Source organism: Sinohyriopsis cumingii, chromosome 4 (genome assembly GCF_028554795.1).
Source record: "Sinohyriopsis cumingii isolate HCF-2022 chromosome 4, ASM2855479v2, whole genome shotgun sequence".
Taxonomy (NCBI): Eukaryota; Metazoa; Mollusca; class Bivalvia; order Unionida; family Unionidae; genus Sinohyriopsis; species Sinohyriopsis cumingii.
The window spans coordinates 8,736,920-8,763,495 of record NC_142964.1 but is presented as its reverse complement, the minus strand read 5'-3'; the positions used below and the strand labels follow the sequence as shown (position 1 = coordinate 8,763,495).

At 35.2% G+C, this 26,576-nt stretch overlaps 1 protein-coding gene across 1 annotated transcript in view; it reads right to left on the bottom strand.

Annotated features, from left to right (window-relative positions):
* LOC149800589 (arrestin domain-containing protein 17-like) overlaps window positions 1–26,576 on the bottom strand; it is a 112,879-nt gene that overhangs the window by 36,400 nt on the left and 49,903 nt on the right. The window contains 2 exon segments of the mRNA XM_089954547.1: window positions 5,957–6,148; window positions 16,003–16,253. Of these exon segments, the coding sequence (XP_089810673.1) occupies window positions 5,957–6,148; window positions 16,003–16,253 (443 nt within the window).

The following is a 26,576-nucleotide window of genomic DNA, read 5'->3' as shown; positions in this document are numbered from 1 at the left end:
AACACATTCTTGCCTATGTCATGCTGAGGAAATGAAATCACAAGGACACATGGCAGAATTTGTTTACCCTGCATTTGAAGGTCTTGTGTCTCCTAACAGAAGAAACACAAGGTAAAGGTTCAAAAGAACTAATAGTTACCTCAGATAGACAATATAAGATCCCGAGAAAACAGAGACGGAAATAATCAACATAAATGAACAGTTTGGAAATCAGATAAGCCGCAGCTTTGATGTGGAAATCTTCGACTTTGGTACATTATTTACTATGCCAGAATGAAAGAAATAAGAGTTTATGTCGATGGTGCATTGCTGAATCGATGAATGGAACATGTGAAATCAGACGTTAAAAAGTGTGACAACGAGACAGATGAAATAAAGTAACAGAACAATATAATAACAGATGTAACCAAAAGGGAAAATTGAAGGAACATTTGCAAAATGCTGAAAGTAAAAACATAACTTTCGTTGGACGTTTAACAGCTTAACTTTCCATACAAAAATCGAAAACATAAATCAAAAGCTAGAGAAAAGTTACCTTTATGTGAAATGCGTACAATATTGTTTCAAGAGAAAAGTGTGACTGTTGTTGCGACTCTTCCAGCTATAGACATGGCTTTATCAACTGTCGATATGTTTATAGCAAATCTAGTAAAACGTTTAACTGGAAGTGACTGAGGAACATTTGCTGGTGGTAATGGTGATGGGACACATAATCATTGGTGGAATAATCATTAACAATATTGCCCAACATAGCCTTGAGCTATCCAACAAAGGAAGGAACATCATTACTTAGCATGATTGGCAGTGAAATACGCTGCGTTTTAAAAACAGCTGAAGATTATTTCTTTCTTGGCTGATTATACCATATTACTAATGTTGGTGCGTTTTGGATCAGAGGTGGCAACATGGCAAGAAACAGGAAATAACAAATTCTCAAAATTAAACGAGGCCATCTCTTGCAACCATTACTTTCAATATAAATGATTGTTTATTTGTTTTGCGATCACTGTTTTCATATGTGTGCAGTTCCAATTCCACTATTATTGATCGTATCATATGTTCCGATGTTTGATTTTAAGACGAATTCTTACTGCCAAAAATACATACAGGATAACAAATGTTTTGTTCAGCACACAAAAGCAGTCTGTAAATAATGCAACCTGTTTGCATCACGAAGCCATTAGGTGAAAAAGTATTTTCAACTGCAACGGCATATTCTAATTGAATTTTTGAATCTGAAATTAATTAATGAAATTATACAGTAATGTGTTCAACTCCGACACAGCCATTATCAGCCACAATTACCTTTTGAGCTAAGTTTAAAATATTGCCTTCAACAGTTGAAACAGGGTGCACTGTTTGTTATACTGGGAACTCGTACGTCTGAAATACATATCATACATTTTCAGCAAGCAATTTTATTGTTGTAAAGGATAATTGGAGTATTTATATGGCTGATAATTTTCAAACGCTCAGGAATAACTTTCATAGATGGCAATATTTGGATGGCGTAACCATCAAAGAATTTATATTTCACTAATAAATAATGAATTGTGAACTATCACACATTTAACTACTAATTTGTCTGTGTGAGTAGGTGCAGGTCTGAATTAGCTCAAGCCAGCTCCAAACTGTTCATGTTTTACTGCTGTTTAATTTGCTGCTTGGATCCAAAATGATATTTAAAAAAATCAATATATAAAGCCTCACTTTTTCCTTGATATTTGCAAAACCATCTGTGGTACAAATGAAATTTATATGTTCGCCCTGGGGCTTGGAAGCAATGTTTCCTGTCTTGGAGTATAAGTGATGCCGCTTTGAGTTTTGTTGCAAAATGAATTATGTAGCATTTGAATGGTTTATAATGTATTATTAATTTTGTTATAAAAACAGTTTGCGTCTTAGGCCGCATGTGTACGTATGTATGTATGTATGTATGTATGTATGTGTGCGTGTGTGTGTGTGTGTGTGCGTGCGTGCGTGCGTGCGTGCACACACGCATTTATGCTTGTATGTATGTATATGCCTGCCTGTCTTCCTGCCTGTCTGTCTGTCTGTCTATCTGTAGGTATGTATTTATGTATTTATGTATATGTATGCATGTTCGTATGTCTGTCTGTCTGTCTGTATGTATGTATGTATGTATGTATGTATGTATGTATGTATGTATGTATGTATATGCCTGCCTGCCTGTCTGTTTGTACATGTATACGTACGCATGTCTGTTTGACTGTCTGTCTGTCTGTATGTATGTATGTATGTATGTATGTATGTATGTATATGCCTGCCTGCCTGTCTGTATGTATTTATGTATGTATGCATATGTATGCATGTCTGACTGTCTGTCTGTCTGTCTGTATGTATGTATGTATGTATGTATGTATGCATGTATGTATGTTGCTCTTGAGGTTATGCATGTCATAATACGTTTAATTTTTTCCATAATTAGTATATACATAAAATAGGACCCTGACATTAATTGAGATACATTACTGGACAAAGCTTGTTATGGTTCCTGATTATACATTTTTTGCGGAGCCCCGATTGGCCGAGTGGTCTAAAACGCTCACCTATCGGACTACCGTCATCTCACCTCTGTCTGCGTGAGTTCGAGTCTCAGGCTCGGCTAACGTCGGTATGTGAGAAAGCTTGCCAATAACTCTCGTGGGTCGGTGGTTATTCCCTGGGTTTTCCAGGGTTCTTGCTCCACCAGTTATACTGGCCGCCATGTATAGCCTCTCTTGTGATGAAAAATAGCATTAAACCCTACAACAACATTTTTTTTGTGCTGGTAAAAGGTGATATTTTTAGCTTTTCTTTGCTGTTCGGTAGTTAAAACTTCTTAGGAGCAGCCCACAAAAAAGAGTTGAATGTATCAGCGTTCTATCATCTCTAGTCATTGCTGTCTACATGTTGTCTAAAGTTAGATTTAATTATGTTATATCTCAGCCTTGAGTTGCTTTCAAAGCAGACATCAAAATTGACATGTTTATTCAAAATAGGGACCGAATTGCAATGGAGTCATTGACTTGTACTGCTTTGCAGGAAAAAGCGTACTCTATGAACTCAACGATGTGCAGCTGGAGGCCAATAAGGGGAAATAATCACATATTATTTTATTTCATTCACATGTCTTTAATAATTAAATGTGCGACAACGTAAGCGGAGGAACTGCATTTGTTCCATGGATAATGTCGACGGATGGTGACTTTGAGATACACCTATTTTGGAAAATATGGACTGCTGGTGATGCAGGTTGTGATTTCTGGATCGACGGTGCATCTTGACACGATTATCACAACCAAGATGTTATGTATTACAATGTGAAAGGAAAACTTAAATTATCAAATATAATAAATTCTCAAGTAAATGTATTGTAGTGCCATCACTGTGGATGACAGGAATTTGAATTGTAGTGCCATCACTGTGGATGACAGGAATTTGTATTGTAGTGCCATCACTGTGGATGACAGGAATTTGTATTGCAGTGCCATCACTGTGGATGACAGGAATTTGTATTGTAGTGCCATCACTGTGGATGACAGGAATTTGAATTGTAGTGCCATCACTGTCGATGACAGGAATTGATTCCGAATGGTCCTGATCTCTTCTCCATCCAGGGAGATTTTTTTAAGGCGTTTGCGTCAAGCTCTTTGCGATACAAAGATCTAGGCAGTAGTTTATTTTACATCAAGAAGCAAGCTAATTTTAACTCTGAAGTATTGAAAATACACTGAAATCTGATTTTTAAATGTGAAATAAATGGTATTGCTATGCGATGTACCCCACCCCTAAAAATCAAGACGGAAAGCCATATATAGTAAGTGCACAAGGTGTCGGGGCATGGACTAATTCTGGTATCATTCACAGGGATGATATCAGGCGAACCCGAGGGTAGTTCTCTTTAAATTAGTAATTGAAATATGCGTAGAGTTCATATTTTAGTAAACATCATTTCAGATGACAAAAACTTAATGCTAGTCAAACACTGTGTCAATACACAGTCCTTGCACCTTTAAGCAATTGTCTTTTATTTGCAAATATAATGTGATTTAGATAACTTGGCTTCGTCGGTTCAACTTAAAAAAAAGGTGCAGGAAATAACCCGTGTAATAAGGGAAAGGTTCCATACCATTGTTTATTTCATCGAATTATCCTACGCTCAGCGATTATCGTGAATCATTAAATGTCTACAAGGTGAAAGTTAATAAAATTTCTAGGTAATATATGCATGTGCATAAATATATTATATTTTGTAAGAAAATGATAAAACCATGGCATATGAAACTTAAACAATTTTAGTTCAATAAAGGTTTCGATATTAATAAATTCACGTAGGAAATTCCTGGAATGGTTTACTTTTTCAGCATTGTTGAAAACAGACAAATAATTTAGCATCGTTTTGACTTATAACGTGTAAGCAAATTAGCTATTGATCTACGTCTTTCTGAAATGTGTGGCAAAGATGAATGATCACCTTCATTAATTCTGATGAAAAGTGCATAAAATGAATGAATTCTAAAGTTTTTATTTCCATGGCGGGTAAGCAGCTGGTACTAAGTTTATACATTGCAGATTTAGAACAGAATTGGCATGAGACGCAAATTTGATTCCTTTAAAAAATAAAGAAGAGATAATGACCTGAAATTTATACGGATTCCATCAGTCTGAAATAGTGTCTGAGTCTAGACGGCTTTAAAATCTTGATCGAGCTGAAATAATCTGCAAGTTATCTACTTGAAATCCGACTGAAGATGAATAGTGTAGCGCATTGTTCGTACACTCAACACACCTAACTACACTTGGTTTCACTTGGCTACACCTAGCTATGGCATCAACCATTGACCAATATACTAATACGCTAATCGCACCTTTAAAAAACCCAACAAAAAGTAACTCGCTGGAAAATAAATCGTCTTAATTAAATGATACCGAGAATTAAAAAGAAAAATCATTATGGTACGGAAAGTCGAAGGATGGTTAAACACAGATGACAGAAACTTTCAATAAAAGATGAACGTACAATTTTATCATCCAATAAATCATTCTCCTAAACTATTCGAGTTCGCACTTGTTGTATATATTCTTCTAAATAATATTACCCTCGTGTAATTTTTATTCTCTTTTAACTGCTAGCAGACATGGAAGTCAGTCTTCGCACATCTTGAAGCCGATTTAGCGCTCTGCCAACGTAAAATCATAACATGCCTATATTGCTTTCTTGCGGGTACATAATTTTGACGTTTTCAGGAATCAAGCGTATTTGCGGCAAGTTGTTCTACGTTCTCAAAAGTTCTCTAAAGTACAATATTGTGGCTATTAGTGTTTCGTAGATGTTGAACTCCAATAAATTTCACGAAATAAAAATGCACGCAAATTTAAACAGGTCTACAGTACATTCTTATTTGTTTGTCAGCATCCCTTCTGTCCCCTGAGCCAAAAGTCTAGAGCAGGTCATCTATTATTGCTGCATCTCAGTGGTTCTTTCAGTTATTATCTGTTCTTATACCAGCTATAAAAATCGAAATTCGTAACACTAGCGTTTGCATTTGCGTTACATTTGTAGAACACATTTTTCAAAATGAATTTAATATACTTTGTATTTTGTATGCGGGGACAATATTTCTGCTTTATTTTCTGTTAATTGTTCTTGTTAAACCTTGTTTTATAGCTTATAGGTTTCTAAAGAAAAATTTTTTTTATGGTTTCTGAAAAAAAAATTATAAGACGAAACATGTCGCTTTATAATATTTAAAAAAATATAAGAAGCATTTAATTCCTCAAATAATGCTGTAATGAATTCCATGGAAAATTTTCTTTTAAGGTCTTAAAAGAACAAGACTATGATGGAAATTCACGTGAATTCACAAAATGTAAACAAACAGAAGTCACAATAAGGGCTCATACATTCTCGGAAGTTACTGTCACTGTTCCACTGATATAATAGACCACTTACCTGTTTCAGCTGAAAGCTGACAGCCCCCGACTTCCTTAGCGACATGTTGTGTACATGTATATCTGCCCGGACAGTCTCTCCCGGGACGAAGGCACGCTTGGTAATGGACATTGAGCAAGAAATGCGACCAGGGCGACAGCATACCGTACTTACAGACCTTTCAGCGTGGTCTTCTAGAGGTTGCTGAGGTGTCTTTGAAAGGGACAAGAAACAATCAAAAACTTAATAGCATGGCAACCATGTTTATGATATATCTTTAAACAAAAACGTATTGTTAGGGATGTAGCTATGAGCGATGACTGATAGGTTATATATCAGGACAAGGAGGAATAATACAATACATACGTGTGTGTGTGTGTGTGTGTGTGTGTGTGTGTGTGTGAATATGGGTGTTAAATGCTGATCATAAAATCAGACATACTCAATATTGGTTTCAAGCAATATCAAAACTAGTTATACTAAAGCAGCGTTCTGACATTTTTTCTTCGCAAATCTCCACTGTATATCCTTCCACAGTTAAATTGGTTTTTTTTCTTGACATTTTATTTATCTAGATATTCCCCAAGTAATTGTGTCATTTTGCTGTGATTAGTTTTGATAAATACGTGTCAGCTCATACAACTGGTATTATTTGAACATCAGCAAATGCGTCACATGCCATTGTCGGCGAGGCGCGCGTGTGTGTGTGTGAGTGCGCGCGTATATGATATGTGTGTATACGAGGGGCAAACAAATACTTCGAACTTTTATAATGCTAATTGGAAACAAAGTTCTTTATTAGTAAAATGTACGTCAGTGGATCCCCTAAAAGTATATCCCGTGAACCTCTACACACTTTCTTTTTCTGAGTATCTGATCATAAGATGCCATTTTGCACTCACTTTTTGATATCGTGGTCATTCATTAGAAAACTGACGGTTTCCAAATCGCCTGTCCCTCTGCAAATCTTTGAGAACGGAATTCAGCCAAAAATATCACTTAGGGCTATATCAGCGATGTATGGAGGATGTGGGAAAGTTTGAATGATGTGTCCTGTCACGGAATTGTGTGTACGAAAATACCTTTATATAATATATGATTGTAAATGCGTTACCCGACGGTGTATTGTTTCAACCAAAACTATTTCAGACTAGTTCGGTTCACTCTCTAGCGCACGCAAAAAGTCTCGACAGTGCGAAACCCGTTTTGCCTCGAGTTGTTGATATGTATGTGTAGACCAAATTATCTCTGCATCGTCACAATACAAATGAGTATTCTCTGGAAGCTATTCACTTCATGGAAACAATCGTCAGATTGGGAGCTGTTACCGAAGTCGGCGAAACTCTGTGGCTTTGTGTGACCCGGATACTGCGGTTGATAGTGACGTTAGTTCGAAGGACTGCACTGGTATACTCAGTGTGAGGGGTGAAAGGTTCAAGAACACTGGGTGTGAGTGTACAGGAAGTTATCGAGGAATCCTTCAACGGGCTATGAGGAATGTTTCATTACCGTGAAAATCTCATAATTACGTCTCTTGTGCCTTTTTCACATTTGGCGGTTTTTTGGGGGACGATTTCAACCCGAGTCTGTTTTGGATCAGCTGTTGACAAATGCAGGACCCATCTTGCTCAAACCTTTCTGTGCCTAAATGATTTTTTCATACAATAAATACAGTTGCAGCTCATTTTAGAGGACGTTATTTTTTCTATCGATCGGCATTACATGTATCGACTCGTTCAAAGAAACAGATATATACACTAAGGTGAATTTTAATATTTCCACGTAAGAATGAATGTGGTCAGGTATCATCAGATTTACAAGTAAAGTGTAAATACGTTGAAAACCAAAATCAATAGCCACTAAAATTTTAAATAAAGATACCCGTGAAAATGCTAATTATATAGAAAATGTATGGCTTAGTATGTTGGTTTGTATTCAGTTCTGCATAGCTTCATGCTGTGTACAAAATCATAAGATGACCACTCCCTCTGACTGAGTTTCAGCTTCCAGGGTTCGTTTTAGTGTAAATTAACTTTTCGACCAAATGTCCTTTGGTTTTCAGAGAAGAAGGGTTTCGGTATAGTGAGGGACAAACACACACACACACACACACACACACACACACACACAAACACACACACACACACACACACACACGCACGCACGCACGCGTTCATCGTCATTCTCCTTCATTTCCACTGGACCATAGTGCCTAAACTGCAGCTCTCCAATTTTCGCGGTCTTATGGTATCTCTTTTGCTGTCTTCAGGATATGCGTATGGTCTTATGGTTGATGTCCAGGGCACCTTCGCCTAATCATGGTTGGTCGTCCTCTTCAGCGTTTGACTTGAGAGTTCTAATCCATGGCATGACACTAGATCTTGGGCTGGTCTCTCCGAAGAGCAGGTCGAATTCATTCCACTTGCGTTCGTTGATGGTGTCGGATATGAGCTTCTGTTGTGTCCTCAGCCATAATTCCTGGTCGTAGAGTCGGTCAGTCATCTAACGCATAGGATCTGTCGGAGACAGTATTGATAAAGACCTGTAGCTTACGTTCCACACGCAAGTTGGCGTGGCGAAATATAAGAAACCTTCCCAAAACGTTACAACCTAAATCACTCAATGTCCTGTCTATAATTCATTAAAGAATACAGACACAGTGGCTCTTGTGCAACAATACATATTTACATTTTAGCACGAAGAAGCATTACTACCGATAAAGATGCAAAATTGAAAATAAAAAATAAAAATATCTGATTAAATAAATACATGACTGAAACATGAGCTTTTTTCTTTTTCAACAGATCAGTTGAACATTTATATATCCAAGCTAGCAGGATAATAGCGTATCTTGCTTGGCGTGGTCATGTCACCTACGTCATCGCGAGGAAATATGGCGTCAAATGTAGTTTACACCTATAACATAATTTTCACCAGGACAAAAACTGACATGTACGTATTTACATTAAAAGAGAAGGTGGTGGAAAAAGACACAATAATAATAATAATAATAATAATAATAACATCTGCATGTTACTCGAAGAGAGCGAGGCTGAGCAAACAGACAAGAACGAAATGGACGCACATTGGTTTAAACAGAGTACTTTAGGACATGAGGTTTCCGTTTAAGCCTAATTCACAAGTGTTCACAACTAGAGTATCCAATATTTCTGTTTATCTAACGTTCATTTTCAGTCCATCTTTGATGTCAATGAATGTCTAAGCAAAATTAAAAATGGAAGACGCAACCAACACTACCTTGAAAACACATGAAATATCATCAACCATGCAAAACGTCTATCCGAAATATTAGTACAATCTCATTTAGTTTTAGTGCCGAAAACTCGAATGTCGAGTCTCTTAAATACACAACAGTAGTTTACCATGTTGCTACTCACAACAGTAGTTTACCATATTACTAGTAGAACAGTAGTTTACCATGTTACTATTCACAACAGTAGTTTAACATGTTACTATCCACAACATTAGTCTACCATGTTACTACTAGAACAGTAGTTTACCATGTTACTACTACAACAGTAGTTTACCTTGTTACTACTAGAACAGTAGTTTACCATGTTACTAATACAACAGTAGTTTACCATGTTACTACTCACAACAGTAGTTTACCATGTTACTACTAGAACAGTAGTTTACCATGCTACTATCCACAACATTAGTCTATCATGTTACTACTAGAACAGTAGTTTACCATGTAACTACTAGAACAGTAGTTTACCATGCTACTATCCACAACATTACTCTACCATGTTACTACTAGAACAGTAGTTAACCATGTTACTACTACAACAGTAGTTTACCTTGTTACTACTAGAACAGTAGTTTACCATGTTACTAATACAACAGTAGTTTACCATGCTACTACTCACAACAGTAGTTTACCATGTTACTACTAGAACAGCAGTTTACCATGTTACTATTCACAACAGTAGTTTACCATGTTACTATCCACAACATTAGTCTACCATGTTACTACTAGAACAGTAGCTTACCATGTTACTACTACAACAGTAGTTTACCTTGTTACTAATAGAACAGTAGTTTACCATGTTACTAATACAACAGTAGTTTACCATGTTACTACTAGAACAGTAGTTTACCATATTACCAATACAACAGTAGTTTACGATGTTACTAATACAACAGTAGTTTACCATGTTACTACTCACAACAGTAGTTTACCATGCTACTACTCACAACGGCAGTTTACCATGTTACTACTCACAACAGTAGTTTACCATGTTACTGCCCACAACATTAGTTTACTATGTTACTACTCAAAGAGTAGTTCACCATGTTACTACTCACAATAGTAGATTGCCATGTTACTACTCACAACAGTATTTTACCATGTTACTACTAGAACTGTAGTTTACCATGTTACTATTCACAAGAGTAGTTTACCATGTTACTGCTAGAACAGTAGTTTACCATGTTACTACTCACAACAGTAGTTTACCATGTTACTACTAGAACAGTAGTTTACCATGCTACTACTCACAACAGTAGTTACCATGTTATACTCACAACAGTAGTTTACAATGTTACTACTAGAACAGTAGTTTACCATGTTACTAACCACAACAATAGTTTACCATGTTACTACTCACAAGAGTAGATTACTATGTTACTACTCACAACAGTAGTTTATCATGTTACTACTCACAACAGTAGTCTACAATGTTACTACTCACAACAGTAGTTTACCATGTTACTACTAGAACAGTTGTTTCCAAGTTACTACTCATATTAGTAGTTTACCATGTCACTACTCACAACAGTATTTTACCATGTTACTACTAGAACAGTAGTTTACTATGTTACTATTCACAACAGTAGCTTACCATGGTTACTACTAGAACAGTAGTTTACCATCTTACTACTCACAACAGTAGTTTGCCATGTTACTGCTCACAACAGTAGTTTACCATGTTACTACTCACAACAGTATTTTATCATGTTACTACTAGAATTGTAGTTTACCATGTTACTACTAGAATAGTTGTTTACCATGTTACTACCCATAACATTAGTTTACCATGTTAATACTCAGAACAGCAGTTTACCATGTTACTATTCACAACAGTAGTTTACCATCTTACTACTAGAACAGTAGTTTACCATGTTACTACTCATAACATTAGTTTACCATGTTGCTACTCACAAAAGTAGTTTACCATGTTACTCCTCACAACAGTAGTTTACCAAGTTACTACTCACAACAGCAGTTTACCATGTTACTACTAGAACTGTAGTTTACCATGTTACTATTCACAACAGTAGTTTACCATGTTACAACTAGAACACTAGTTTACCATGTTACTGCCCACAACATTAGTTTACCATGTTAATACTCACAACAGTAGTTTACCATGTTACTACACACAACAGTAGTTTATCATGTTACTACTCACAACAGTAGTCTACAATGTTACTACTCACAACAGTAGTCCACTATGTCACTACTAGAACAGTTGTTTACCAAGTTACTACTCACATTAGTAGTTTACCATGTTACTACTCACAACAGTAGTTTACCAAGTTACTACTAGAACAGTTGTTTACGAAGTCACTACTCACATTAGTAGTTTACCATGTTACTACTAGAACAGTAGTTTACCATTTTACTACTCACAAAAGTAATCCAATATGTTACAACTCACAACAGTAGTTTAACATGATACTACCCACAACTGTAGTTTACCAAGTTACTACTCACAACAGTAGTTTACCATGTTACTAATAGAACAGTAGTTTACCATGTTGCTATTCACAAAAGTAGTTTAACATGTTACTACTAGAACAGTAGTTTACCATGTTACTACGCACAACATTAGTCTACAATGTTACTACTAGAACAGTAGTTTACCATGTTACTACTACAACAGTAGTTTACCTTGTTACTACTAGAGCAGTAGTTTACCATGTTACTAATAGAACAGTACTTTACCATGTTGCTACTAGAACAGTAGTTTACCATGTTACTAATACAACAGTAGTTTAACATGTTACTGCTCACAACAATAGTTTACCTTATTACTACTAGAATAGTAGTTTACCATGTTATTACTACAACAGTAGTTTACCATGTTACTACTCACTCCAGTAGTTTGCCATGTTACTAATACAACAATAGTTTACCACGTTACTACTCTCATTAGTAGTTTACCATGTTACTACTCACAACAGTAGTTTACCTTGTTACTACTCACAACAGTAGTTTACCATGTTACTACTCACAACAGTAGTCTACAATGTTACTACTCACATCAGTAGTGTACTATGTTACTACTAGAACAGTAGTTTACCATGTTACTACTCACAACAGTAGTTTACCATGTTACTACTCACAACAATAGTTTACCACATTACTACTCACAACAGTAGTTTACCATGTTACTACTCACAACAGTAGTTTACCATGTTACTACTCACAACAGCAGCTTACAATGTTACTACTCACAACAGTAGTTTACCATGTTACTACTAGAACAATAGTTTACTATGTTACTACTAGAACAGTAGTTTACCATGTTACTATTCACAACAGTCGTTTACCATGTTACTACTAGAATAGTATTTTACCATGTTACTGCTCAGAACAGTAGTTTACCATGTTACTACTCACAACATTAGTTTGCCAAGTTACTACTCGCAACAGTAGTTTACCATGTTACTACTAGAAATGTATTTTACCATGTTACTATTCACAACAGTAGTTTACCATGTTACTACTAGAACAGTAGTTTACCATGTCACTACCCACAACATTAGTTTACCATGTTAATACTCACAACAGTAGTTTACCATGTTACTACACACAACAGTAGTTTATCATGTTACTACTCACAACAGTAGTCTACAATGTTACTACTCACATCAGTAGTGTACTATGTTACTACTAGAACAGTTGTTTACTAGGTTACTACTCACATTAGTAGTTTACCTTGTTACTACTCACAACAGTAGTTTACCAAGTTACTACTCACAACAGTAGTTTACCATGTTACTACTCAAAACAGTAGTTTACCATGTTACTACTAGAACAATAGTTTACTATGTTACTACTAGAACAGTAGTTTACGATGTTACTACTCACATTAGTAGTTTACCATGTTACTACTCAAAAGAGTAGTTTACTATGTTACTACTAGAACAGTAGTTTACGATGTTACTACTCATATTAGTAGTTTACCTTGTTGCTACTTACAACAGTAGTTTACCACGTTACTACTAGAACAGTAGTTTACCATGTTACTACTCATAGCAGTAGTTTACCATGTTACTACTCACAACAGTAGTTTACCATGTTGCTACTAGAACAATAGTTTACTATGTTGCTACTAGAACAGTAGTTTACCATGTTACTCCTACAACAGTAGTTTACCATGTTACTACTAGAACAGTAGTTTACCATGTTACTACTCACAACAGTAGTTTACCATGTTACTACTAGAACAATAGTTTGCCATGTTACTACTCACAACAGTAGTTTACCATGTTACTACTAGAACAATAGTTTGCCATGTTACTACTCACAACAATAGTTTACCATGTTACTAATACAACAGTAGTTTACTATGTTACTACTACAACCGTAGTTTACCATGTTACGACTACAACAGTAACAATGGAGAACGCAACCAAATACTACATTTAAACAAACAATCAGATAAACATTAATAAAGAAACGATGCAAAAATATACCAAAATCTAGTTTGGCAAACCTTTATCCATTCTACAATTTCCAGATTATGATCCAAAAGACCCAGAGAATTAAAAGTTAAGGTTGTTTCATTTTTCCAGACTTGAAGAGTAGAAGTAGTCCAGCCACTCCAAACACAAACGGATCAGTTACATTTATTAGCTACATGATTCAAACAGTTTAACATGGTAAGAAAAACGAAAACAACACAAATTTCTAAAAATGTGAGCCATATAGATTGTGCGTCAAAAAGATGAAGGTTGAGGAAACGACGACAGAGGCAAAGCAGAGAGCTTTGACTTGACGTTAAAAAAAACAGGAATGACGAAAAGAGTACCAAAGATTAACAAAACAAGCAAAATCAAAACAGCACCTTAAAAAGGTGAAATAATCGGATAAAAGGGAATTTAAAATACTGATAAGGGACCAGATCTTATAACAAAGGCGCAAAATAAACAAGACTAGGTACAGATCAATATGTCAGGGAAAAAAAATAGAGAATATAAAAAATGGAGGTCAACACAAAAAGCCCATATGAATGCAATAAAAAGTTAGAAGTCTATAAGTGGAAACGATTAAGAAATTTACATGATTTTACTCAGTTTGGACCCCACATAAAATAATATCATCATCGTTGGCTGGTTTCTGGTATATACAACCAATCAGGTCACAAGTCAATAATAAACGAAGTCAAGGTCAACACAATTTTGAATTTCATCTTTGACCAGCTTACTTACCACTCAGTTCAACTAAAATATTACGACAAAACAAAATGCTAGTTTGATAGGATTGAAAAATTTCCTGATTTGAGCAGATTCGTTTTATGCAAGCACATAGGCCAAACGGGAAGTTTTTGATTACGTGTTTAGAATAAAATCTGATAAGAAATGTTGAAGGGCGTCCATTGGTTTGCGGTGCAAGTCAGTTTTTAAGTTATTACCTTGCATCAGAGCTTTCATATCTGGAGGGGGGGGGTACGCTAGGCTTTTCTGATGACTCGTACATGAATTAGGTTTTTGGATTGACAAATCCAAATAACTGTTGATGTTATTCCAGTATTTCTACCGATTGTTCTCTAGTTCAACCATAGCTGTGCAACAGCTAAGAGGTTTGTGTGGTGTTTGATTCTTTTTAGGCGTATGTGGGGTGCTTGATACAAAACTGTTTGCTCTAGGGTCGCCAAATATATTGGAATACGAGGGTCTCGTTTAGCTGTAAGGACAGAATTTGTCTAATCTGCAAGCAAATGCGTGAGACTAGAGTTCATCGACAGGAATTACTTACAATATCAGAGATAAGATACGTTCTGTTGTGCACGATTTGTGCCATTCAGTACATTGACAAAGAAGTTGAAATTAGAAAAAGAACGAACTGTCATAAAACCACATGCGGAACATCAACTTGCAATGATTTCAGCTCAGCAAGACACATTTTCCAGTTCCAAGAAATGACGTCCATGAAGTCAAAGCACAAATGGTCAAACTATGAATGTAGCCATAAAGAGACATATAGAAAGACACTGGGCTGCGAACAAAAAAGGAATTTAGCTTAAACGAAGAATTTTTGTCCCAAAGTGCTATATTTAAACCGCTGTGCATCGTTTTCTTTTATATCAGTTTACTCCACCTCAGCCCGATTAGCGATATCGTTATTAATTTTATTTTCACTGTTTATTATTATTATTATTATTATTATTATTATTATCTTTTCGCTGCCTTTCATAACCAGTTTGAAAGATTTATGTCTTTGTTTCTTATGGTGGAAATTATATCGCGGATGTAAAGCTCAAAGTGAAAAATGGTGTACCGATACCGATGTCGCTATGTTTACACGCGATGATATAAGTAACTAGGTCACACCAAGCATCATAGCGTCGATCCAGATTTCTTCCCTTATCCATAGATACTAATTCCCTTTCTGGTCGCGCAGTAAATATGTATTGTTGTACGCATGTCATTCTTTGTGTGTGTTTATTTTTGTTTATTATCATTATAGTTCCCTGAGGAAGTCTTTGCTTTAAATATAAACGTAGGGATACATCGTTATTTTCCATCCTCCATTTTCCATCTATTATGCCATTACACAATACCAGTGCTGCTGCTTTGTATTTGCTTCCACATTCTGATTCCTTCAAACAAAACCAGGCTCCTTTGTCGCTGAATATATATATATATATATATATATATATATATATATATATATATATATATATATATATATATATATATATAGGCGCAGATGCGCATGTATGTGTGTGTTGGTGTTTGAGAGAGAGAGAGAGAGAGTGTTAAAGCAGACTTGCATAGCTTTTAATGTAATGTTCTCTCGCACTCTCGTATACTTACCAGGGCTATAGATTTTTGTCCGCATGATCCTTTCTGGGATCAAATTCCCTGAGGACGGTCAGGACCTTACGGGTCGTAATATGTTCTCCATTATACCGGACGATAATGCCCTGAACTGTATATCGCACGTGTGCATCTGGGCCCTCAAATGAGCACGGGATTCCACCAGGAACTCGGTATTGAAAAGGAAACGTGTGGCGTCCTCTCTGTAATGTCTCCCTACTGTCCCAGCGATTTTGACTATTGACTAAGAAAATAGAAAGAATGGCTGTAATAGAAACTGATTACATGGTTAGTCCGAATTGTTATACGAATATTTGCCAATTTCACCCGATAGCATCGAGTAACATGTCTATTTACTCGAACAACTATGCATACAAAAACAACTATGAATACGAAAAAGATGTGAAAATTTTACAAAGATGATTCAGCATGCTTCCAAAGCAACGGTAATGAAATCTAACTGAACATTGAATACGAGATATGTCTTCCCTTATACTTTATTAAACAATATATAGGAACCAGAACGAGACGTTGTACATCTACATGTTTCACTGCAAGATCTTATAGCAAAGTAAATTATCCAGGTTTTAGTATAAATTAGTATAAATTAGTATTTGTTAGTATAAATTAGTATAAATTAGTATAAGTTAGACTCTAGACTTTTGTATTTATCAATCAGAATTTCTCCTCTATTCGAAATTTGGTTCAATATCCGTTGTTGGGAAAATATCACTGAACAAATATGAAAAATGAATGTGCCTCTTAAAAAAAGATATTGATGATGACGATAACGAAGAAGTGGGAAAAGAATAGGCAAGTCTGTGTATTACACTATATAGCCTTGAGACGTTGTATGACGAACTTCGTTTTCAATCATATTTATTTTCTTTACAGCTATTATTATATTTTGTAGCAGGTTTACAAAAATAGGGAAACTGACTGAAGAAAGCGTAACGGACTATATTTCTTTAAAATAAAGATTTATAGCGCCTGTAATGCGGGAAGATTCTCGTCCACGTTGAAGATGACAGCAAAACAATGCCATAAAAATACAAGGAAATACAGGTGAATTTTCGCACGCAACAAGGAAGTAATCACCATAACTAATTCGTTAGTGAATTTAGCGTGCCACAATATCTAGAGCTTTACTTCTTCCATATAGGAAATTATCGCAGTTATATTTTTTTAAAAGTTTACCCAAAGCCTGCAAGATAGATTTGTTATTTTACTTACTTATGTTTATTATAACACATACACACACACACACACACACACACACACACACACACACACACATATATATATATATATATATATATATATATATATATATATATATATATATATATATATATATATATATATATATATATATATATATATATATATATATATATATATATATATGTATGTATATATATATATATATATATATATATATATATATATATATATATATATATATATATATATATATATATATATATATATATATATATATATATATATATATATATAATGATGGTTTCAATCTCTTCCAGACCATATCATGAAAGCTGTCAAATATGTCTCCCTCCTATATGGCGTTATTGTTTGTGGTTTAACGCCATTTTTATTTTGAACGGATAAACATGCCGGACAGTATATTTGTTGGAAGAAGTCTCTGGAGAAAATCCCGGGAATAACCACCAAATCTCGGCTCGAACACACGTCGACAGAGGTGTGATGTCAGTGATTAATAAAGGCAAGCGCTTTAGACCACTCGGCCACTAGGGGCCTATCACACACACACACACACGCACACACACACACACACACACACACACACACACACACACACACACACACACACACACACACACACATATATATATATATATATATATATATATATATATATATATATATATATATATATATATATATATATATATATATATATATATAATATACCACAGATTGGCATGTTAATTAGAAAGTTAGTCATGCTATTTGATATGAGAGTTCATTATAGAAACAAGACCCTTACTGATTGATATGCTCAGACAAAGATTACGTATTCTCAAAGATACTTTCGGATCTTAACTTTTCTTTCTTCAGACAAATTATCATAACAATCGAGGCATTCTCGACCTTATCCATGATCTCACACGAGCCACGGTGGCAGCCGGTTTGAACTGCATGCATGAAAACGAACCTATTACATGAAACTGTGAAAACACTTCGTCACTGTGTTTATGAAAATTAGCGTACCGATTCACTAAAATTATTATGAAATAGCTTTTTTCAGTAAAAAATACCTTTCTTAATGTGAATACCTTTTAATTGACCGCTTACTTACTCAATATACGCGTAGATCATAGGCGGTATGCTACCATTGTGCTAAAAGATGTTGTATTGTTTTGTTGGTGTTTATTGCTGGTGTTGTTTGTTTTTGTTTTCCCGAAAGTGGGGCAATCAACAATCCACCGACCTTATACATCCAAGTATTTGTGACAGAAAGGCTGAGGTTGCTCCGATGATTATTTCAGGTTGAGTCTCCGGGATCTAAAGTAGCACTAAACATTGTTATTGGCCATATTGTTAGCTATTGATTGAATCCATACTTTATCCCCATGGTTCACCATTGCTATATGCCCTCGTTCACTCTAGTTGTATGCACAGATGTCAAATATGCATGGTTTCGTGTTGTATGCATCAGGAGACGGTTCCGTTGTAGAAATATAGTTGTACTAGTCGCGTTCGAGATTAAGTTGTAAGCATTGACACTCCTATTTGTGTGTTTACAGATGTTTTCATTGTGAGTGATTTTTATTTTAAAAAATGGTACATGCTAGACTTTCTTCTTCAGTATAGTAATATATCAGACACAATTATAACTGACATGTGTATGAAATATCTTTGAGGTTTGGTTAGTACGGAGTCTTCATGGGGTTGAAAAACGATAGATTTAGAGATTTTAAGCGTTGCGGGCAGGAGTGAATGAATATTAAATATATAGTCATTGAAGGATTGTTCATATTATTGTACTGATATTGAGTTTCATTATTCTCAGCCGACTTCGAAAATGTACACATGCCGATGGTTACGTATCATTATTTTGACAGAAGGCGAGAGGGAACACTGGACCGCAGATGTATCTAACTGCGCTAATTACTTTAATCAGGGGAAATAGATCTTGGTGTGGTATTCTTGACTGTGCTATCTCGCAACGAGAAATAAATATAACTTTTTGAAACGGACAACATCCCTTTTTCAACACTGAAACACAGTTCGCTCGGGTCAGGTCAGCTGGAGCAGTTGATGTGCCATACACATGGGTTTCAATGAGATTGTTTACAACGTTTCCACCGAAAATTGTACTAAGGTCATATATCACACATTAAAGGACACTGGCCACCTATATTGTACAAACGTGTGTTATTATTATAGTCATAAAAAGTGCATTTGTTATGTATACACACCATAAAAATGTTTAATCAGACTTAAACAAATTTTTTTAAGGAATAAAATATTCAGCAATATCCGTAAACAATCGGTAGTTTCCGCGTGCCAAAAACGGATATGACGTAAATTGTTCCCTTCTATTTAACCTAGCTGTTCAAGTGTTTGATTTCTCCACGTACATGTCTGTGTGATATGTCTTACTATCGTGCTTTTGTACAGCAAATACGGTGGTGCAATGTGTTGCTTATGGATGTAACGATAAGAATGATGATGGGACAAAAAGGTTCTTTCTTTTTCCGAAAGACCCTATTTACCACAAAAAGTGGATTGAAGCTGTGGGATCGAATAGGGTAAGGGATGGGAAAGTCCTAAATCCTTCTAAATCCCGTAGAAAGCTAATACGCATAATACGCAGTAAGGTGCAAAATGACCTAGATTGTATTGTATCCAGGCTAACTATACGACGGTATCATTATTTGAAAATACATTCACTGCGAGAGCAAATGTTGATCTTTTCGCTAGAATGGGTTACAAAAGTATTATTAAAGCAAGTTATTGCTGTGTATACTATTTACACTGCAAAGATGAATGCCCTTTTGTATCAATTATGATTACATATAGCAAATAAACAGAAGCCCAGGTGATGAATAAACACAACTGGCAGCGAGCAATAAACTCCTTGCTTAAACTTACCAACAGGATATCAAATACAAAGGTTATTTTATTACAAAGCAAGCCTATCCAGGAAAATGACTTTGGATTCTTTCAAGTGTACCGCTTTTAAAAAAAAAATCAAGTCGGCCGACATAAGGAAGCCAACTTTGGTTCCTTTTGGATTCTTGTAAGCGTGCCGATTTTGTTTATTTTTTGTTAAGTCGGCCGACAGGGAAGCCAGCATTCAATTATTTTTACCTGTATTAACGGGAATTTTGAAAATAAATTGAAACAATGGAACAGTTTTGAAAGCGACACAATATCGTGAGTCGTGCACTTACAACAAAAAAAGGATGAACAGTAAATTAGTTTTCAACAGTTTCATCTAAATGTTCCCTACCATAGCTTATAGTGTTTTATTTTTTGACAACAAGAAGCATGTACTTTGTCTTGTGGGGATATATGTATGTCATTTCCGGTTGGAGTCCTCTATAGGTGAGAAATCGTAGCTAAGGGGAAGTAAGAGCATTGTATACTTATATTTCGAGTAATTAAAGTATTATTTCTTCATTACACTTGATAATTTTCAAAATTCTTTTTGTGCGAGTATAACTACTTTTAATCATATAATGCAAATCTGAAGTACAAAGAAAATTGTTAGAATATGGCCGGTGACCATTAAGTATATGATACGGCATAAAAGTAATTTTCCAGATGTTCGTGCGAAGGGATGAATAATAGATGCAGAAATTGTACTGAATCTGGACTATACATATTGCCAAGTATAGAGATATTACGTCAAATGATTTTTTTAAAAACATGGATATGACCATTATTTGATTTGGAAGAATGAAGCTGTTGAAAGCTTAATGTTAATCCATTTAGTCCTATAGGTTAACATTTAAATCATACCTGTCCTTGGGATGGGGTGCAAGATCCGTTCTAAGTATACTAGTAATGTACTAATGTTTTGGTTTTAGTTTGGCATCAGGGTAATTCTATGTTGTAAAATTGGCCATATTCCGACATATGCAACCGTTTCTTTTCCCAAGATTCATTAGGATACCAGCTGGATATACGGCCGCCATCGTGTTTGTAGTAATATTTAAAAAAAGAGACGGTGGATCGCCACGGCTACTCAGGGAACAACTAAGCTGTGGCAACAAATAATTAGACGCATTCTGGTCAAAGTGAAAGCAACGAATAACTAAAATCTAATACGATTATGTTTGCCATCACGTCCACGTGAAAAAGATTTTCAGTGTCTTTAATGAAACTAAACTAAACAATTTCGCATGCTATAAAAAGTGACAATAACCAAGATAGATGTTTTCAATCACATTCGCGCCTGAACAACTTTTAGTCCCTTTTATTAATCTCGGCAAAATCGCAATATTAAGAGAGAGAGAGAGAGAGAGAGAGAGAGAGAGAGAGAGCATACATACGAGAACTACACAATGATCCACGCATAAATATACCTTATTTATTTTATTTTTTCAAATTATTTTTATAATTTTTTTATTTATTTAAACAAATAGATCTTTCGATTCTAATTTTCATCTTCCAAATCTTTTGATAGAACATGGAACAAAAACTATAAATTCAACTTAGATTTTGCCAGTCTTCTAACAAACAAAGGGGGCACAAACAACATACACAAAACACAAACTCAAAACAAGAGGACAAAGTAAAACTGTCTATGATAAAAGTAAACATAAAACCATATAACATTGTTGTTGTTCTTAATGTTGTTGTAGGGTTTAACGCCATTTTTCAGCACACGATAGGCTATACATGACGGCCAGTATTAATGGTGGAGGAAGAACCGGAGAAAACCCCGGAAAGAACCACCGACCCACGAGAAGCTACTAGCAAGCTTTCTCACATACCCACCTACCATATAACATAATAAAACTTGGCTAAGGGCAGAGAAACCAATTTACTGGACTTTCAGAGTACAATTGTTGAGGGGAGTACAAACCAGTGTTCAACATAGTAAACGAATGAGAATACTAACAAACATGAGAGAACATAACAAAGAGCAGCATTGTCAAAAATCTTTTCAACCCAATTTATGAAACATATTATTCTTTTATTACAATAAAATAAAGATAACGGAAGATCAGGGAAAAGAAACACGCGAAACCAAGTCTTAATGTTAGAAAAAATGAGGTGCCATCTCCAAGTCCTAACCAGAAAGATATGCTGGGAATGTGCTAGGGGATATCTACATGACGATATTTTGCCGCTTAATTCGTGCACTTACATCAGCTGGTCTGCTACCTTTTGATCCGTACGTTTACTACAATAATCAAACTGTTTTGGGCTCAATCGATCTTTTTATATTACAATAGCCGTAAAACACCAAAAGAATGTGATAAAACAGGTGATCACACACGCTGGACACGATCTTTACATAATGCAGTTTAGTCTACAACGAATATATTAGTACAGATTGTTTTATCGACCAGTACAAATAATTCCGATGGTTTAGGAAGGTTTTTCTCTCTCTGTACTTCTGAATCATTAGTATATTTTAAAACTCAATAACAGCAGTTAATCGACAAGCTATACTGCAGGAGTCTTATGTTTGTAACACTGATACATGTAACGTTAGCCCAAAAACAGTATTATTGTTAGGATCTGCTTCATTATAACGCTATTTATATCGATATATATATGTATTTATTGCCGTGGTCCCATTTTGCGTTATTCCTAGGCTTTATTCATAACCAAGGAGATATTTGTCACGGGATTGTTTGAAGTAAAATGTTTATGCATTATATATGAACAATATGTCCTTGGCTTTCGTTGCCGCGTACATCATTCCTCAAGGTCGGTATATTTTAGCCGTGTTTATTTCAAAATAACAAATTCGGTTTACCGATTACCTCGAGTTCACTGGCTGTGGATTTTCAACTACAACTAGGGTACTTAAAGAGTAAATTATTGCTGGTTTTACACAACACAACAAGTTTTGTCAGCAAACTGTCCACTTTACAGTAGCAATCTTCAGCTATAGAGGTATGCGAAGAGGCATGTGAAATATAAAATAGCATTTGTTCTGACTATCCATTTTCTGTGATAGAATAGTTTTATACATTTAATGTTTGGGAATTTATTCTACATTTAACAAGGAGCCAGACCTTGTCATGTTATCATAATGACTTGATTAGTTTAATTTAGAAAATATATCATTTCCATATATCAGTTGTAAAATCCATTGTTGGATCTTATGCACACGAGTGTGGTGTCAGATTCATTTTCCTTTCAACACATTATCAATAAACAGCAATCTCAGCCCTGTTTCATCCTGTTGCACTGTTAAAGCTCTGACTCTACGTTGCAAACCTGAAATAACGAATTTGTGAAGGATGCACATTTGGAAGGTTTTGGTGCACAGCTTGGGAACTATCAATGTACAGATTTTATCTTAGAAGCAGACCAATAGATTTTAAGGGCTGTCAGTTGTATCCTTTATTACACAACATGAGCAATCTCGTTTTATTCAAAGCAGTTAAACTGTTTGAAGGGAATAATATTTTTGAGCTAGTTAATGCAGATATGGGTCATGTTACATTTATATTTCAAATTTGGAACTGAGCTCCTCGAGGACAGTAACTGAGAGCATTGGTGTTTAAATCGGCTGCGATGTCTTAACGTTCAGACTCGACCTTTAAAGCTAGAAAGCACGGATAGCTCATTTGGTAGAGCGTCTGAATTGTGATCCAAGGATCGCAAGTTCTATACCCATCAGACAAGACCAGGTCAGCTGCTTCAATGTGTCCTTGGGAAGGCACTTAACTCGCATTTCCTCGGATTGTTTGGCTAATATTGTTTAAATAGTGCAGTTAACACTAAAAGAAAGACAAACTTCCAAGCTGGAACAACAATAGTTCAAGAGGTAAAGAATCTGAGGTCAGGCCTTGGGCAAAACTGCTGTAATAGTCCTTAAAGATTAACATCTGGATCGTGCGTGTTCACGGAATCTTTAAAAAATAAAGGTTCAATTTAAGGAACAGATCCTGACTTAGATACTTTGAAGTCTTACCTCATAGCATGCATATATAAGTAGTTTTTGACCAACAGAAGACTTTTGAATTTAATCATTTTACGTTTTAGAATACTGACATGTTACTTTATTCATTTTAATAGTAACAATATGGCTAGTGTAAAAAAGGCTCATCTCTCCTAGATTCATGTTTGTGCAATCCGGATGTCAACTACGAGAGATAAAATTTTCTATAATCATTTATATAGCATCATTTTCATGTAAGTAAATCAAATTTTCAAATATTTCTATCTTTAAACAATATAAACTATCAGGCTTCAGTGGTTTCACTTACAGATGACATTGGCAGAAGTCCTATCCATTTAGATGTGTACCCTCTGATTAACGTTGACATACACACTAAAGTAACTACAAAATGTTTTCTTAAAAAATACATTGTTTTATAGCTTATTAATTTCCATAAATATGGTAATTGATAAATTATCTGTTGTAGATGCTCCTTTCTTATGTCCCATACCTGCAGGTCATTTCTGAATTTCTAGCTGCACAGAGAAGCAGGCTGGAAATAAAGTACTTTCCTTTGCATTGACAACACAGCCGTATATTGTAAGTGCAAAATCCATGCTTGTAGCATGTGTGCTCTTTGAGACTATACCTATATTCGTGATACTGAATCGATCCACATCACCAACCACAAGAATCATTTACCAACAATGACACACTCGGTAATAAACTAAGTCTGTTATGTCCACTGTAATTTCGTTAAACCCAAAGAAACATCCCGAAATTTTGCCCAGCCTTTAGAATTTGACACCGACATCGAAATAATGCAAGAAAACAAAATGTACTTAAGATCTACTAATCAAACTAAATCAAATCGTCAACCATAAGCTTCTCTGCTTTCACGAAAATATGTCGGTCGCAGATCAACGCAGTAGGAACGCAAATTTCAAACAATGAGAACATTAAATGATTCACAAAGTTGTGAGTGTTACGTGTGGCTATCCCGCTGGTAGCGTGTTCGCAATGAACATAACTGAACCTTTCGACTGGAATTTCCAGATCAACATATATTGTATTTTCCATTTTCCATTAACATTGATATCCACATCAGGCAGTATATATATATTCCACTGGAAGGTGCTACAATATAACATTCTTGATTTGGTTTTAGCGCAATCAAGAACTTCGGGGCAAATAGGTCTACATAAAGAGGTGTGGACACATTGAAAAATAATAAATAATCTTTTGCCTGGTTGGCACATAATAATTATGTTTAGCCAGAAACAAGTGAAAGGAGAAATGTCTGAGAAAACAGTGATGAGAATATAAAGAAAGAATAAATTGCAAAAGACGATTAGATCACAACAATTCTACCTCGCCACCGCTTGGCAGCCAATAAATGATGTCTGTTCTTATAGTAAATTATTTCTCAGCAAGCAGATAATAATAATATTTGCCCGTCAGTGACACGTTAATTCCCAGCACTACGGATCAATATTCGATTTGAACTCCTTACAGTATAGTTCACCGAGCTTCTTCCCAATTTACTATACACGGCTGAAGAGGCTGGAATTGGGTGGCGGAGAGGGGAGGAAGGTAACCAGTGTGTGGGGATAGAGATGCGTAGTCTCGATGATATGGTGTCACGTGATGATACTTAAGGAAATAAAATAAAATGAATAAAGAAGATAAAATGTAAAAATGTGTATTTATTTAAAGAGCGAACATGGGTCTTTACATATTAATTTCTGAAAAGGGTTGCTTACCCGAACCCCAACTCCCCCGACCCCTTCCCCCCCCCCAAAAAAAAACCGTAACTTCTTACTGGCATAACAAGACTATGATATTAGGAACCGCCAATTAATTTTCCTGAATGACAGAAGGAGAGGTGGGTTTGGTGGATATGTTCGAGAAGCATTTCCGGCCATTAAGTAGACTGTAAACCTGTTCTTGCTCTGATCTGTTTTAACAAAAAAAAGAAAAAAGAAAAGAAAAAGAAAAAGAAAACCAAGGCAAGAACAAAAGCAGAAATAACACAACAAAAATCATCAAATAATGGATTTAAAAAAAAAAAGATTGATATCTATTGTATTTGTTGACAATAAAAGTATCGTTAGGTAAAGGGATTTTTGCTTCCACCCCACCCCCACCCCCAAATTACATGAAACATGTACATCTTTTAAATAAATTTTAATTGATAACACAGATTAGTAAATAGTTAATTTGATTAAAAACGTACATAAATTGATTTTATAAGGTACATAATTTGATTATGTATGTACTGTAATCAAATTATGTATTTACTATAATCATGTATATACTATAATCAAAGTATGTATGTACTATACATACTTTGATTATAGTACATACATGATTATAGTAAATACATAATTTGATTGCAGCACATACATAATTTTATTAAAGTACATACATACTTTGATTATAGTAAAT